This window comes from Leopardus geoffroyi, chromosome C1, assembly GCF_018350155.1.
Source record: "Leopardus geoffroyi isolate Oge1 chromosome C1, O.geoffroyi_Oge1_pat1.0, whole genome shotgun sequence".
Classification (NCBI taxonomy): domain Eukaryota; kingdom Metazoa; phylum Chordata; class Mammalia; order Carnivora; family Felidae; genus Leopardus; species Leopardus geoffroyi.
Window position 1 is genome coordinate 127,559,170 of NC_059328.1, and position 16,647 is coordinate 127,575,816.

General features: G+C 38.4%; 2 protein-coding genes across 3 annotated transcripts in view; both read right to left on the bottom strand.

The window, feature by feature from the left end:
* The window catches only part of LCT (lactase), a 51,133-nt gene extending 49,055 nt beyond the window's left edge, over positions 1-2,078 (bottom strand). For both annotated transcript variants that reach the window (XM_045479663.1, XM_045479662.1), the window contains exon 1: positions 1,415-2,078. In XM_045479663.1, coding sequence (XP_045335619.1) covers positions 1,415-2,054 — 640 coding nt within the window. In that variant the 5' untranslated portion in view covers positions 2,055-2,078. The remainder of the gene's footprint in view (positions 1-1,414) is intronic.
* A 6,348-nt stretch (positions 2,079-8,426) lies between these two features.
* The window catches only part of MCM6 (minichromosome maintenance complex component 6), a 40,094-nt gene continuing 31,873 nt past the window's right edge, over positions 8,427-16,647 (bottom strand). Inside the window, exons 15-17 of the mRNA XM_045479665.1 lie at positions 15,388-15,543; positions 13,423-13,562; positions 8,427-8,923 (exon numbers count right to left, since the gene is read on the bottom strand). Of these exons, the coding sequence (XP_045335621.1) occupies positions 8,807-8,923; positions 13,423-13,562; positions 15,388-15,543 (413 nt within the window). The 3' untranslated portion in view covers positions 8,427-8,806. The remainder of the gene's footprint in view (positions 8,924-13,422; positions 13,563-15,387; positions 15,544-16,647) is intronic.

Below are 16,647 nucleotides of genomic sequence, written 5' to 3' on the forward strand. Positions count from 1 at the left end.
AGTAGAATTACAGCCAACAAATATTTACGTGCTCACTTGCCCCTAAGACGGGCTTTCCAAAGAATGCAGTTTCAAATTCAGCCTCTCCTCATCTCCTACCCTCTACGAGAGCTCACTAAACTGACTGTGGCTTCTCACTGTCTCCATGCAGGGGCTTTAACCTCTTCCTGGAATCCTCTTTTCTAATCCATTTGCTTGCTCCCTCCCTTGGCTTCCCTGAAGACAGTCTTCCTGACACCCCTATCTGAACCAGCTCCCTCCACACTCACACTCTTTCTTCCCTTGCCCTGCTTTCATTTTTAACATAGAAAAATGTTTAATCTTTCTATAATCAAATACGTGCCAGTGAGGCATATAAGGAGATGATAGTTTTCAGCTGTCAAATTACCAATAACAAAATGATTATATCATTGAAGACAGGCTGAGTAGGGTCAGAAAAATTTTATAACTGTTGGTATACACTATTACAGTGTTTCTGGAAAATAATTTAGCAACATGCTTTAAAGTCTTAAAGAATGCACATTTTTTGAACAAGTGATTTCAATTCTAAGAATCAAAGAATTTATTGAATGGAAGATAGACAAAGATTTATATATAGGAATGTTCATTGCAATGTATTTTGTAATGTGAAAATTAAACTTATATATATATGACATATATAAGTGAGAGAAATATTTAAAACTATGATCCGTTCATAGGTGGATTTTATATTTATTTTTAATAAAATGAGAATGTACTCATAAAATATCTAAAGTTTAAAAAGTAGAATATACAAGTATGCATTATGTTATATACTATGTGTACAAATATACATAGAGTATATAATAAAAAACAGAAAGCATATATAATCCAAAACTGGTTCTTAAAATTGGTATACCTCAGATTCGCCTAGGAATTTATTAAAATCACAAATGTACTCATCCTGCCTAAACCTACTGAATCAGAACCTCAATTACTTATGAAGCAGGAATATGGACAATTGCAATTATTCTCTCCTCACTACCCATCAGTGTATCGTTATTTTATCTTTGTAGTTGTCTTCTCTGCTGGAATGTAAACTTCAGCTAGAATGCATAACTTGCTTTGCATGAGAAAAGGGGGAGACTGAGGGAAGACTGGCAATCCTGAAGCCTTGGAGAGGCAGGGAGGCAGGAATGGAGTAGGAAGGACAGAAAGATACTCTCACAGACTCGAGACTGGAGAAGGGGTGCTTAAAAGACATTTTTCAAAGGAAATGCTGGAACTATGCAATATAAACTACCCCTGCTTCTCTCCACGGGAGTATCTTCAATACAGTATTAATTTCTCACCAATGAATACAAAAGACAAGACTACTAAAGAGGAAGAAATGCCAAGTCCTGCTTTAAGGAGGAAGGGAGAAGGTGAGTCAGCCATCAGGGTTGTGTGTACTTACCTTGAGAAGCATATTTTTCATGGTAAATCTCATAGGCTTTTCTGTGGGCATCAGTGAGGGTCTGGAGATGTGAAGGTCTTGATTCCTGGTGTGGAAACTCTTTAATCACCTCCTCCAAGTCACTAAACGTGAACCAGATCTTAACCAGGTCCCCAAAGGAGTGGAAGGCGAATGTGGCATAGTCCGCAAAGAGATCAGCAAAGACTTCTCTTCTCTGGACGGTGCTGGCAGGAAGGGTCTGGTGATGCAGAACGACCAGGGGCTGAAGCTGTGCGGTCTTGAGAGTCTCAAGGAGTTGCCGGTAGCACTGCACTGTTTTGCTGTCTGGGTTCTTGGAGCTTCCTGTTGGGAGAAGTTGTGCCCATGGAAGAAATACTTTGTAATGGGTGATCTTACTGGCACGAACACTATTAAAGAACTTCGGCAGGAAAGCGGGCAGTGGTTGGCGACAAACATAAATGCTTCTGTCCTCTGCTGCAAAATTAGAATGCTGGTTTCCCAGTGGATCACTCAGGTTGTATAGCAAGTCATTGGTGAGAGGACCAGCAGCTGAAATGAATTTTCTATCAGATTCCCAATCTAACCCCCAGCACGAAAAGCTCAGGAGGACAATAAAGACTGAATTCCAGGCCAGCTCCATTTTCAAGGACCTGTTAGGAAGTACATGGAATCGTTACTTTATAACAACAGCCAGGTTGTAAAATGCTAAGTGATTATTAACAGTTAATATTTAACTGCGTTATCTGTGATAATGACATCAGTACATGGCTTACCAGTGTAATATCAAAAATTTAAAGACCATAAGAGATAACACGAAGACCTCAAACATTTCGCACAATTTAAGCAGATGAACCTGGAAAGTGTCTGAAGGAAAAAGTTCTCCGTGTTTTTTTTATTAATTACAATTTATTTTAAAATTTGTTTCACACAAAAAACTCATTTACATAACAGAACAAAGATTGCATCCCTTGCCAAACCTTTTTCCCCCTTAAAAATATATAAGTAAATGATGAACACATTGTGTAAAAGATTCAAATGTAAAAACGTAAAAGACAAACCTGCAAATTCCTCTTCCCCAACTCCCCTCACCTTCCTTGGGTAAGCACTCTAAACACTGTGTTTCCTTCCAGTTTTCTTTTTTTATGTAGCTGAATGGTTATGCAGGTTTAAATCTTGTGAAAGTTACTTAATTTCTCTGTGCCTCTGTTTCCTCATTGGTAACAATGGTGAGTAGATAAATTGTGAGAATTAAAAGAGATCATTCTTCAGTGTGTTTGGAACAGTGCAACTCAAGGAACGCTACATATACACAAATGCCAACATACATAAGAGTATAACATTTTAAACATATAATTTAACATATATGGGATTATACCTTATGTATTGTTCCTCAGATTTCTTTTTTCCACTTAACAGTTCTCAGAGTTCTGTCTATATCAGAAAATATAGACCCGCTTCTTTTTAACAGATGCATAATACTCCCCATAAGGATGTACCCTAATTGAACCTCTCATAGATTGAGTACTGGTTGATTCTTAATTGTAATGTGTTGTAAATGAATCTTTGTCTACACGTATGACCATTTCTTTAAGACAGAGTCTTGGAAATTAAGTTCCTGACTCAGTGTTATACTACTATTTAGAATTTTGATTGAAACCCAAATAGTTATCCAAAATAGGCTTCATCAAATTTAAATCCTACCTAAAGTTTAGAGGTGTGCCTAAATCTGTGTTTTGCTAATACCTGTCATAAAACTTCACATTTTTGACACTTTGAAAAATGAAAATATTATCTCCTTGTCAATTTTTCATTTTTCTGCTTAAAGGGGGTAGTTAGCTATTCATGTTATATCATATATGTGTGGTTTATTTCTGAGCTATTTTGTTCCATTGATCTATGTGTCTGTTTTTATACCAATGCCATACTATTTTGCTTGCTACAGCTTTATAATATAGTCTGAAATCAGGGAGTGTGATACCTTGGGCTTTGTTTTTCCCTCAAGATTGCTTTAGCTATTCAGGGCCTTTTGTGGTTGCATACACATTTTAGAATTGTTCGTTCTATTTCTATGGAAAATGCCATTGGAATTTTGATAGGGATTACATTAAATCCATAGATTGCTTTGGGTAGTATGGACATTTTAACAATGTTAATTCTTCCAATTCATGAGCGTGGAATATCTTCCCATTTATTTGTATCTTCTTCAATTTACTTCATCAGTGTCTTATGGTTGTCAGTGTACACATCCCTGATTATATTTATTCCCTAGGTATTTTAATCTAGGTATTGCATTTGATACAATTGTAAATAGATTGTTTTCTTAATTTCTCTGATAGCTCATTATTAGTGTATAGAAATGCAACACATTTTTGTATATTGATTTTGTATCCTGCAAGTTTGCTGAATTTGTGGATTCCTTCCAACAGTTTTTTGGTGGAGTCTTTAGAGTTTTCTATATATGATATATCATCTGCTAATAGTGACAGTTTTATACTTTTCTTTCTGATTTGGATGCCTTTTGTTTCTTTTTCTTGACTAGTTGCTCTGGCCAAAGCTTCTAATACTGTTATTGAATAAAAGTGGTGAAAGTATACATTCTTGTCTTGTTGCTGACATTAGAGGAAAAGCTTCCAGCTTCTCACCATTTGAGTATGATGTTATCTGTGGGCTTGTTGTGTATGGTCTCTATTTGTTGAGGTATGTTCCCTTTGTACCCACTTTTGTTGGGTTTTAGTCATAAATGGATGTTGAATTTTGTCAAATGTTTTTTTTTTTTTTTCCTACATCTACTGAGGTGATCATATGATTTTTGTCCTTCATTTTGTTAATGTGGTATATCACATCGATTTGCAGATGTTGAACTATCCTTGCATCCCTGGAACAAATCCCAGTTGATCATGGTGTATGATCCTTTTAATGTATTGTTGAATTTGGTATACTAATATTAAGGATTTTCATATCAATGTTCATAAGAGACATTGGCCTATAATTTTTTCTTTTAGTGACTTTGTCTTATATTGGTATTAGGTTAATGCTGGCCTTATAAAACAAGTTGATAAGTGTTCCCTCCTCTTCCATTTTTTGGAAGAATTGGAGGGTTGGTATTAATCTTCTTTAAATGGTTGGTAGAATTCATCATTGAAGCCATTTAATCCTGGACTTTTGTTTTTTGGGAGGTTTTTGATTATTGATTCAGATCCCTTACTAGTAATTGGTCTGTTCAGACTTTTCCTTTATGACTCAGTCTTGGTAAGTTGTATATTTCTAGGAATTTATTTCTTCTAGGTTGTTCTACTTGTGTACAATTGCTCATAGTAGTCTCTTATGACGCTTTGTATTTCTGTGGTATCTGTGGTAACATCACCTCTTTCCTTTGGATTTGAATTCCTCTTTTTTTCTTGGTGGGTCTAGTTAAAGGTTTGTCATTTTTTTCTCTTTTCAAAAAAACAGCTCTGTTTCTTTGAGCTTTTTTTCTACTGTCATTTTAGTCTTTATTTTATGTCCTCTGTTATTTTCTTCCTTCTACTAACATTTGTTCTTTTCTAGTTCTTTGAGATGTAAAGTTAGGTTTTCCTTTTTTTGTTTTTTGAGAGAGCACGTGTGAGCAGCGAGGGGGAGAGAAAGAATCCCAAGCAGGCTCCACACTGTCAGCGTGGAGCCCTATGTGAAGCTCAAACTCACTAACCGTGAGATCATGACTTGGGCCCAAATCAAGAGTCAGACACTTAAACTATTGAGCCACCCAGGCGCCCCTAAAGTTAGCTTGTTTTTCCTGAGATGTTTGTTTCTTAATGTAGCTATTTATCCCTTTATTTTTTTTTTTAATTTTTTTTTTCAACGTTTATTTATTTTTGGGACAGAGAGAGACAGAGCATGAACGGGGGAGGGGCAGAGAGAGAGGGAGACACAGAATCGGAAACAGCCTCCAGGCTCTGAGCCATCAGCCCAGAGCCTGATGCGGGGCTCGAACTCACGGACCGCAAGATCGTGACCTGGCTGAAGTCGGACGCTTAACCGACTGTGCCACCCAGGCGCCCCACTATTTATCCCTTTAAAGTTCCCTCTTAGGGAGCACCTGGCTGGCTCAACTGGAAGTACGGGCCACTTTTGATTTCAGGGTCATGAGTTCAAGCCCCACATTGGGTGTAGAGATTACTTATATAAATAAAACTTAAAAAGTTCCCTCCAAGAACTGCTTTTGCTGGGGTGCTTGGGTGGCTCAGTTGGTTAAGCACTGAACCCCTGTTTTTGGCTCAGGTCATGATCTCACAGTTCATGAGTTCAAGTTCCACGTAGGGGTCTGAACTGACAGTGTGGAGCCTGCTTGGGATCTCTGTCTCCCTCTCTCTGCCCCTCTCCTGCTCACGCTCTTGTTCAAAAATAAACATTAAAAAAAAAAACAAACCTGCTTTTGCTGCATCCCATAAATTTTTGTATGTTGTATTGCCGTTTTCATTTGTCTCAAGATACTTTAGAATTTATTTCTTCTTTGAAACTAGTTGTTTGGTAGCAATCTCCATATACTTGTTGATTTCCCAGTTCTCTTTTGTAACTGATTTCTAGTTTCACACCATATTATGGTCGGAAAAGATACTTATTTCAATCTCAAATTTATTAAGACTTATTTTGTGGTGTAACATATGATCTACCCTGGAGAATGTTCCCTGTGTGCTTAAGAATGTGTTCTGTTACTTTTAGATAGAATGTCCTGTCCTGTATATGCTTGGTAAGTCCATTTGGTCTAATGTTATAGTCAATGCTTCCTGGGGTGCCTGGGTGGCTCAGTTTGCAAAGCATCAGACTCTTAATTTTGGCTCAGGACATGATCTCACGATTTGTGAGATTGAGCCCTGCATTGGGCTCTGTGTTGATAGCGCAGAGACCTGCTTGGGATTCTCTCTGCCCCTCCCCTGCTCATATCCTCTCTCTCAAAATAAATATACTTAAAAATATCGTAAAGTCATTGTTTCCTTATTGATATTTTGTCTGGATTATCTATTCATTGATCACAATAGGTACTGAAGTCTCCTACTATTATTGTACTTCTATTTCTCCCTGTAGGGATGTTAATACTGTCTTTATATATTTAGGTATTCTTATAGCTGTTATTTGCACATTTTCCTCTCCATGTGTCCTATAGATATTTCCATTTCAAACATACAGGTTTAGTTTTGTTTGTATATCCTACAATATAGTTGTACAACAACTTATGTAGTCATTTCCTTATTGATGGACATCTGTTGGAATTTTGTGGAAAACACATTAAGTTTATAGATAAGCTAACAAATGACAACATTCAAGTCTTCCCATTCAGAAACATGTTACATCTATCCACTTACTAAACACTTGTCTAATTTTCTTCATGAGGATCTTATACATGCTCCATCATCCATTAGCCACTTCATCACCTCCCTGACAAGTAACATGTAGAAGAAAAGGGCATGTGGAATGTGTGGAAATAGAAACACACTTATTCAGATATGCAAAAACTTAGGACTTCATTTGCAGTAAGGCCCTCCCTCACCTTGCTCTGGAGCCCCTACTCAACTGGCAAAATTGGGAAGAGGAGAGCAGATGAACCAAAAAAGAACTCCTCTTTCCTAGGCTTCGAATTTCCCTTTGGGTAAATATTGATAAAATTAGGGGCACCTGGGTGGCGCAGTCGGTTAAGCGGCCGACTTCAGCCAGGTCACGATCTCACGGTCCGTGAGTTCGAGCCCCGCGTCGGGCTCTGGGCTGATGGCTCGGAGCCTGGAGCCTGTTTCCGATTCTGTGTCTCCCTCTCTCTCTGCCCCTCCCCCGTTCATGCTCTGTCTCTCTCTGTCCCAAAAATAGATAAACGTTGAAAAAAAAAAAAAATTAAAAAAAAAAAAATTAAAGTTCAAATTCCTGTCAGGCTATTTCTTTCAGGTCCTCTCCATCCCATTTTATCATGTTGGGAGTCAGTGCAGAGGGGCTTGCTGTCTCCTGGGTTTTCACTAGAATATTCTTCCTATCGCCTATTACTGAATGTCCTATTTGTGCCTTACACTAGCATCTCCTAACTGCCTCAACAGGGAGTTTGAGATCCTGTACCCTGAGGTTTCCTCTTCCCAATAGCTTCACCTACCCTCATTAATTAAAACATACTTTTGACAGAGGAATTTACAGTCTGCATCTGCTAATTATGCAACTTCTTCACTTGATCTTAGCCAAAAGGCCGAGAAGTGATAACTGTGCACTTCTTTATTCATTTCCAGTCCTCTTCACCCTGTTTTCAAGCCATTGGACAGTGAAGTTATTATTAATGAACTCACATACAAAATACAAACATTCCCTGACGCTAAAGGCCCTCAGATGCCCAACTGTTGTTAAAAGGTACAGCAGAAACTGCTACATCATGAACATACTGATGATGAAGACGTTTATAAAGTTTATTGTAGTATCTTAAAAAACAAAACAGAATTGGAATTAATCTTGGAAGGTAATTTCCAAAGCCCCTTAGCCTTTATATGAATTCTAATAGGACTCCTCATAGGAACCTAATCCTAGAGGCTTATAATGCCACACACTTCCACCCACCTGCCCCACAGTAAGCAAACTGGGAACAAGACTCATGTTAACAAGCATAGCTGCGCCCCCATAAATCAAGTTTGAACTGTGTGGGTACATTTATACGTGGATTTTTCCAATAAATATATTGGAAAAATTTCCAGAGATCTGCAAGAAATTTCAAAAAACTTGTAGACAAATCTTGTAGTCTAGAAATACTGAAAAAATTAAGAAAAAGGTATTAAGAATACAGTATATAATACATATAACATACAAAATATGTGTTAATCAACTGTATATTATCAGTAAGGCTTCCAGTCAACAGTAGGCAATGTTAGTGGTTAAGTTTTGGGGAAGCCAAAAGTTATACACAGATTTTTGACTGCATGGGGGAACTGGTGCCACCAACCTCCATGTTGTTCAAGGGTCAAATGCAGATGAAAGCAATAATTAGAGTAGGGTGGAAATAAAAATGGACAACTGCAGAACACATTATTTTATTTTGACAAAGAAAAGCAGTAGTTGGCAACTGTAAAAAGTTACCTCTCCAGTAAGATACTATATACCATAAAAATAACAGACCTTTTTCTATACATGAAAACAAGGCCTCAGTTACAGAAAGCACACATCATTGGGTTCCAACTTCATTTAGACAAGCACGCTAAACAATGTGCTAAAGCTTGTGTTAATATAAAAGCATATTACAGGAACGTGACATACAGGACCACCAACTAGGTTCTTATTCCTCAAAATAAATCTTCCTGAAGCCTTGTTCCCAGAAACATTTCTCTTGCTAGTAGAGCTACATCCAGACTCTAGGCCGGAAGGTAGGGGCCAGTTTTTCTGGTTACTTTCAATATCTTAATCTTCAAGCAAGTAATTAGGGTTAACTACTAAGTAGGGATCCTCTTCATAGCTCTCACTTCCTTCTGTAGAGCCTTTCAGTCCAGCTTGGGTGAGCTCAATCAGAACATGATCCTGCGAAACACAAAGATTTGTCCTGAGGTCTCCAGCAGTAGTGTAAAAATGCCCCATCCACTTAATTTGACCCTTCTGAGTATTTGCAACTAGCATTTTCTTCCATTTCTCCTTCATAAACTCTCAGAGAAAGGACTATACCTTAAAATCTTTACCAAGTTTTGCTACACCCCTTTCCCATTAGGATACAGATCTTTTATAACATAAATCTCTTTTGAAAAATTACAAAATACATAGGCAAGCTCAACGTTGTGATTTTAGTAAGGTTTCCTGGCATACTACATCTTGTAAATATGATTTCAAAAAAGACAAAATACATGAATTTTAAGGTTATGCAATTGTGTAAAATCCTGATAAATATGGTTATCATTCTGTTTATCACTCTGATAAGTGTTCTAATTTCATTTAGTATAAATTTTTAGTTACTAGCCACTAACTCTTTCATATACCACACGTTCATAATTCTGTTAGAGGTATAATCTAAAGATAATTAACATGGAAAAATTTTCACTCTGAGCTAATAAAAAAAAGTAGAACATGCCACATAGCTTAAATGTACCTGTAAGTTGATCTAAAATACCCACAAATGAAAGGAACTCCCTAGCCAAGCCCATATAGAACTCAGGAAATAGTATTTGATCTTACGAAGGTAGAAATGTCCTATAGTATGAGCACTACTGCCATCAAGAGGGACTGGACACTTTTAAGATCTCACTTTATGTACTAACAAGCCCTTACAGGAAGAACACTTGATCAGCACAGTGTAATTTCTCTCGTCTTTTGTAAATGAGCTAGCTAGCTCAGGTGGTGTCAAACTTAAAAAGGTAGCTCCAGTTTAGATCAGCTAATTTTACCAAATGTCCCAAAGTAGACTTGTGGTGTGGGTCAATTTATATTACACTGATCCCAGAAGGCATTAGGAAGGGAAGGGCTGGCCTGGTGCTAACACACTGCCCAGCACTAGAAAGACAACTGAAATGTTTACCACCCCAATTCAGATTTTCATAGATATTATACCACCTAATCATACACTCATCTACTCACACAAGTAAAGGGTTTTTCAGATGATACAATCCTGATAATGTGACACTCATAATATTTATAGAGTGAACACTGTAAAGTGAGCTACAGGGCAACTGAATCTGCCACTTAAACATAAAAATTCAATCACTCATCAAATATTTGATCTATGTGCCAGGCACCACTACAGGTCTTGGAGGTAGAATGACCAATAAAACAAAGTCCCTGGCCTCCTGGTGCTTGCATTCTAGTAAGTCAAACTGAAAACCTAGTGCCAGGCAATGATAAGCACTCTGAAGTAACACAAAGCAGGGTTAGGGAGTGATAGCAAGGAGGCTCTTATTATTTTTTTTTAATGTTTATTTATTTTAGAAGGGGTGGAGGGGGACAGGAGGGAGAGAGAGGGAGAAAGAAGATCTGAAGTGCTGATAGTGCAGAGCCTGACGTGAAGCTCGAACCCACGAACTGTGAGATCATGACCTGAGCTGAAGTCGGATACTTAACTGACTGAGCCACCCAGGTGCTCCAGGAGGCTCTTATTTTGACAGGTTAGGCAAGAACCACCTCACCTCTTTGAGAGGGTAACATTTGAGCAGACACCAGAATGAAAGAGGGAACCTAGGTAAAGAGACAAAGGACAAGTGCGAAGGTCCTCATGTTTGGTGTGTCTCTGGAATAGTGACAAGGCCAGTATCACTGAGTAGCAACATGAAGAGAGTCCTATGCAAGAAGGTGAAGAGGTATACACCTAAGGAGGGGTTTGGTTGTAGAGGTTCTGCAGGCCATGCTATGGAGACTGGATTTTATTGTAAATGTGAAGGAAGAACTGGAAGGTAGGGCATGAAAACGTTTTGATTTGTTAAAAGATCTGTCTGGCTGCTGGACAGAGAGCTAGTACAAAGGGGGACAGTTAGGAGGCTCCTGTCAAAGTTCAGGCATAGTAGCTTGAGTAAATGTGAAGGCGGTGAGAATAGAACACAGAATATATACACTGAAGGCAGGGCTCACAGGATTTGCTGCTTAAAGGAGAGGCTATGAGGGAAAACCGGCATCATGGATGATTCTAACGTGTTTGGCTTAGAACAACTGAGTAAATGGGAACACTGGGGGGGGGGGGGGGGGTGGGGAAAGAACTGTTTTGCACACATTAAGCATGAGATGCCTATAGTTCACAAGTAGGCAGCTGGTTACTGACATCTGGAGTTTAGAGGAGAGGTGACAGCTGAATCTGGGAGACATCAGTGGATGGATTTAAATTCATAGATCCCAATGAGATCACTTAGGTAATCAATGTAAATACAAAAGAGGTCTGAGGATTGAGTACAGCACTCCATTTAAAAAGTGACAAGACTCAGGAAAAGAGACTAAGAGGAAATAACCAAAGAGATAGGAGAAGACCCAGGAAAATATGGTGACTCAGAAGAGCAATCAACAGTGACAGATCAATAGGCCAAATATAGAGAATGACCAACTGATGTGAGTAGGGAGGAGGCATGCCTGTAATGATCCTGTTAGAGACTGTAAGAAGTCATAGCACTGGGCAGTGCCACTGTGAGGTAGGTAGGATCAGTAAAGAAGAATCCACTTGATGGGAATGCAAGCTGGTGCAGCCACTCTGGAAAACAGTATGACGGTTCCTCAAAAAACTAAAAACAGAACTACCCTATGACCCAGCAAATGCACTACTAGGGATTTGTCCATGGGATACAGGTGTGCTGTTTCGAAGGGACACATGCACCCCCATGTTTATAGCAGCACTATCAACAATAGCCAAAGTATGGAAAGAGCCCAAATGTCCATTGATGGATGAAGGGATAAAGAAGATGTATATACATACAATGGAGTATTACTCGGCGATCAACAAGAATGAAATCTTGTCATTTACAACAGATGAACGTAAGGGAAGGAAAACAAAAATAATATAAAAACAGGGAGGGGGACAAAATGACTCACAAATATGGAGAATAAACAGGGTTACTGGAGGGGTTGTGGGAGTGGGGGATGGGCTAAATGGGTAAGGAGCGTTAAGGAATCTACTCCTGAAATCATTGTTGTATTATATGCTAACTAATTTGGTGTAAATAAATAAATAAATAAAATAAAATAAAACAAAACAAAATAAAATAAAATTTTGGTCTCTATCCCAGACCTACTAAATTACAAATTCTGGGAGTGGTTCCAGTGATCTGCGTTTTAGTAAGTTTTTCAGATGATTCTGGTACATGCTAAAATTGAGAACCATTGGATTAAACTGAGTTACTCAAGTGAAACCTCCATCTTATTCATTTCCTCAAAATGGCCTCCCTCAGGGCTGTATGTTCCAGGCCCCTTGGAGGTTTATGTATGCCCTGCCCAGAATGCAGTAAAGCTTGTTCTTATTTTTCCTATAATGGCTAGATAACTAGTAGAGGTAACATAGTTTCTTCCCCTCCCTCTCCTGTGGCACACAGATGGAGCAACGAGTGTGTTAAATGTTAAACCCTTTGACCTCATCACAGTGACCTCTGCATATCCCCGCACCTCCTTGCTTTATAAAATCTGTGGATTAAGTTCTGGACTTTATAAGGGATATCTGCTTAGCACCTGGATCATCGTCCACGTGACTCCCCTTGTCATTAAGTTACCCTGAATAAAACTCTGTGTATATGGTAAAAAAAAAAAAAAAAAAAAAAAAAAGGAAAAGAAAAGAAAAAAGAAGAGTCCACTTGAGATTAGTGGCATGAATTTAAAGTAGGACATGGCACGCGGTTGTATGCCTTTCTCCAGATACTTTTAACTGCTTGGATATGGCACAGTAAAAAGATTTAGATTTAACCAAGGCTGGGTTTTTGCCAATCAAGTAGAACAGAGAAATTATAGTTTAAAGTGTGAGAAAATAGTGATCATTGAGACAGACCATAGACTGTAAGCTGGGTGACGGGGGAGGTGAGGATGTGGGGAAGAGGAAATATAGAAAACAGGCAATAGAGGTCAGAATGCTTGCAGGTTTATGGTAAAGGGAGTGGAGTGGAAAACAAAGATTAAAAATAGTCTGATAGTAAGACCCTAACCCTACCTTCCCAGATTTAACTTAGGTTCTGCTGATTCCAGCAGAGGAAGTAAGTCAATTAACTGCTGTAAATTCTCTTTTTTACAACTTATAATTCTTTTTTTCCTTTCAATGTTTCTTTTATTTTTGAGAGAGAGAGACAGACCACGAGCAGGGGAGGGCCAGAGAGAAAAGGAGACACAGAATCTGAAGCAGGCTCCAGGCTCTGAGCTGTCAGCACAGAGCCCTACGCAGGGCTCGAACCCATGAATTGCAGTATCATGACCTGAGCCTAAGTCAGGCACTTAACCAACTAAGCCACCCTGGCCCCCCACAACTCATAATTTTAACTAGATCCCAATGATTCAAAATAAATGAACATCTATGAACCTGCAGGTATGAAGCATGGACTCCCTCCCTCATTAATAAGCAAGAGTAGCTATGTACATACATAGTGGGTGAGTCGATGGATGACTTTCTCTATAATTCTCTTTTTATTTATAAGTTCCTCTTCAGAATCTATTTCTGATTCGATTTCCTTCAAATACCAGTTAACAAGCTCACTCCTCTTTAATGCAGACTCATCCTCTTCTGCAACAAAAAATACATTTCAACAGGATTAAATTTTCCTTCTAGCAAATTGTATTGCCAATCCTTGGGGTTTGCATACACAAGATAATGTACAGATTAGATAACCATCAACCTGTCAGAAAGAATACCTGCTAAAATAAGGTTTGCAATGTTCCAGTGTAAGCCTGAAATAACCTGTCATATTATTTGTATTAAAGTATGCCTCACTTTATCCTGAGGAAAAAAATCTAATAAAATAGAGATTATAAGAAACAAGTTTCTTGAAGCTATTAATATTTCAAAGTATGAAGCTGTTTCCTTCACCTTCTATGAGAATGTTTGCCAATAGTAATTGACAGCATAAATTAGCAACAGCAAGCAAAACTTCTTAAACATAACTTTTCCTCTTTGGAATAAGGAAGATTTTACACAGCTGAACCAAGAAGTGAAATCCAAGGGCATTCACTCAAAATAAAAAATTATCAACTTATTTCAGCAAGGTCTATCTATACTGAATGATTATCTACTTTGTCAGAGTCCAAAGCAGAAGTCCAAATTCACAAGAAAAGATGGAACCTGGATAATAGCGTAACTATCACAGAAGCAAAGTATTAATAAGAGAAAACTCTTAGTCTTGGTTCTGGCTACTGTTAATAAAATGAAAAATGAAAAATAGGAAAATTCTAGCTTTACTGACAATGGCTTTGAAAAGTTTTATTATGGGTGTACTGAAACTTCAGTGGTTGGTCTAAATGTTCTCGGTAAGTGACCTTCTTGGCTTAAAGTTGTATTCTCTGTGCTGGACTAGAGAACAGCTGTCCACATGAAGACTGAGAATTCATTACTACTAGGTGAACAGTATTTTTTTTCTAAGGAAAAGAAGATCTAGCAGAATTTATCTGTGGAATGTATACAGTGCCTGGGCGCTAACCATTATCTTTGCTCCATCAATGGTTCGCCATGTTTAAAATTTGACTACATGAGAAAAAGACAAATGAAATACAATGTGAACACAAGAACATGTGAGCTGCCAAAAGTTTTTATGTGAGAAGAGGGTGGGAGGGCTAAAACCTGTCTGTCATACTGGCCTCTTTACTGCCTTCTCTCCTCCCTCCCACTGGTCTACAACTCCCAAGGGGCAAAAACTACAGGATTCAAATCTTTAGTAAGCTAAGACAACCTCACTGTTCTCTTCCTTCCACAGACAGGACACTGTGATGAGAGTGTCCAGAAGCCAGCAATTTTGGACTTTTAAATAAGAATTATCTGATTGCTAACCAGCAAATTAAAGTTTAAGTTCAACACCTTGATTTCATCATTTTCTATGCCAACTACAGGCATGGTGGAATAGCATAGTAAAGCAGTTAATTAAGATAGGCAGGATACTAGTGTCCAGATATCACACTTTATATACAGAGAAATGAGGATTTTACTTCATTTTTAGGTATAGAATGTACCTGTGCCAATATGGTCTTTTCAGTTCAATTACTTGCCTACAAAAATAACCTAGAGTCATCCATTTGAAGTAAAGCCATTGTTAGGAACAGTGATTTTGCATCTGTAAAAACATTTAAGAGCTTCTTTATATATTATCAGATCCTAACTTCTGATTCTCAAAAATATTAAAATAGGTGAAGGACATTAAAAAATGACCTTTGTCTGACAATGAACTTGTGGGTGAAAGGTCCAGACTGTCAGATATACGGATAGATTTTCTTTGCCAAAGTGAGCCTCTATAACAATTTATGATCTCTTCCAACAAAAGTCTTTAGCAGTTAGAAGTGGCTTATACAAATACAACTTATATGAATGACTAAGCATGTGGCCATACTAGGTAAAGCCTTACCTTCCTCCATCTTTCTGAGGTGAAGCACAATAAGGTTAGAGATTCGGCAGTACTCAGAGAAGCCCAGCCTTAAAGAGGCTTTAGGAACAAAATCTTGGTTTATGTCTTCACTGTGGCCATTGATTCCATTCACAGGAGCAGGGCTGTCAACATGACCTAAGTGAAATATCAACCATCTGAATCTTGTTTTTGTGCCTCCAACACTCCCCCATCAAATGTTTATATAAGTATACTACTTCTATTTTAATACTAACTTCTACACAAGCATATAGTTACACTCAGTATTTAGTCATTTTACAAATAAATTAGAAACAAATTTGTAAATGCTAATAGTGAAAACAGAAACTAATTTGGAAGGAATGGGAAGGATGGCAGTTATGAAGATTCCCTGATCTAAAAGTTCATTTGCTGCTTCAGATTCGGTGTCTCCCTCTCTCTCTGTCTTTCCCCTACTTGTACTCTCTCACTCAAAAATAAACATTGAGGGGCGCCTGGGTGGCGCAGTCGGTTAGGCGTCCGACTTCAGCCAGGTCACGATCTCGCGGTCCGTGAGTTCGAGCCCCGCATCAGGCTCTGGGCTGATGGCTCAGAGCCTGGAGGCTGTTTCCGATTCTGTGTCTCCCTCTCTCTCTGCCCCTCCCCCATTCATGCTCTGTCTCTCTCTGTCCCAAAAATGAATAAACGTTGAAAAAAAAAAAAAAATTAAAACAAACAAACAAAAAAAAAAAAAACCGGGGTTGAGGGGGCACTGGGTGGCTCAGTTGGTTAAGCGTCTGACTACAGCTCAGGTCATGAGCTTGTGGTCCATGAGTTTGAGCCCCGTGCCAGGCTCTGTGTGGACAGCTCAGAGCCTGGAGCCTATTTCGGATTTTGTGTCTCCTTCTCTCTGTGTCCTTCCCCAACTTGCGCGCTCTCTCTCTCAAAACTAAATAAACATTAAAAAAAATTTTTTTAAGTTCATTTGCAATATTATACACAAAATGTGAAAATCTGTTATTTGTCTGTTTTTTGGTTTTTTTAAAGTTTATTTATTTTGAGAGAGAGAGCGAGAGCACAAATGGAGGAACAGAGACAGGGAGAGAGAAAGAATCCCAAGCAGTCTCTGCACTGTCAGCACAGAGTCTGACGTGGGGCTCAAACTCACAAACCATGAGATCATAACCTGAGCCAAAATCAAGAGTCGGATGCTTAATTGACGCCCCAGTATTTGTCTGTTTTAATGTAGTCAAGAACATGTTTTTACTTCAAAAGCAAAATAAC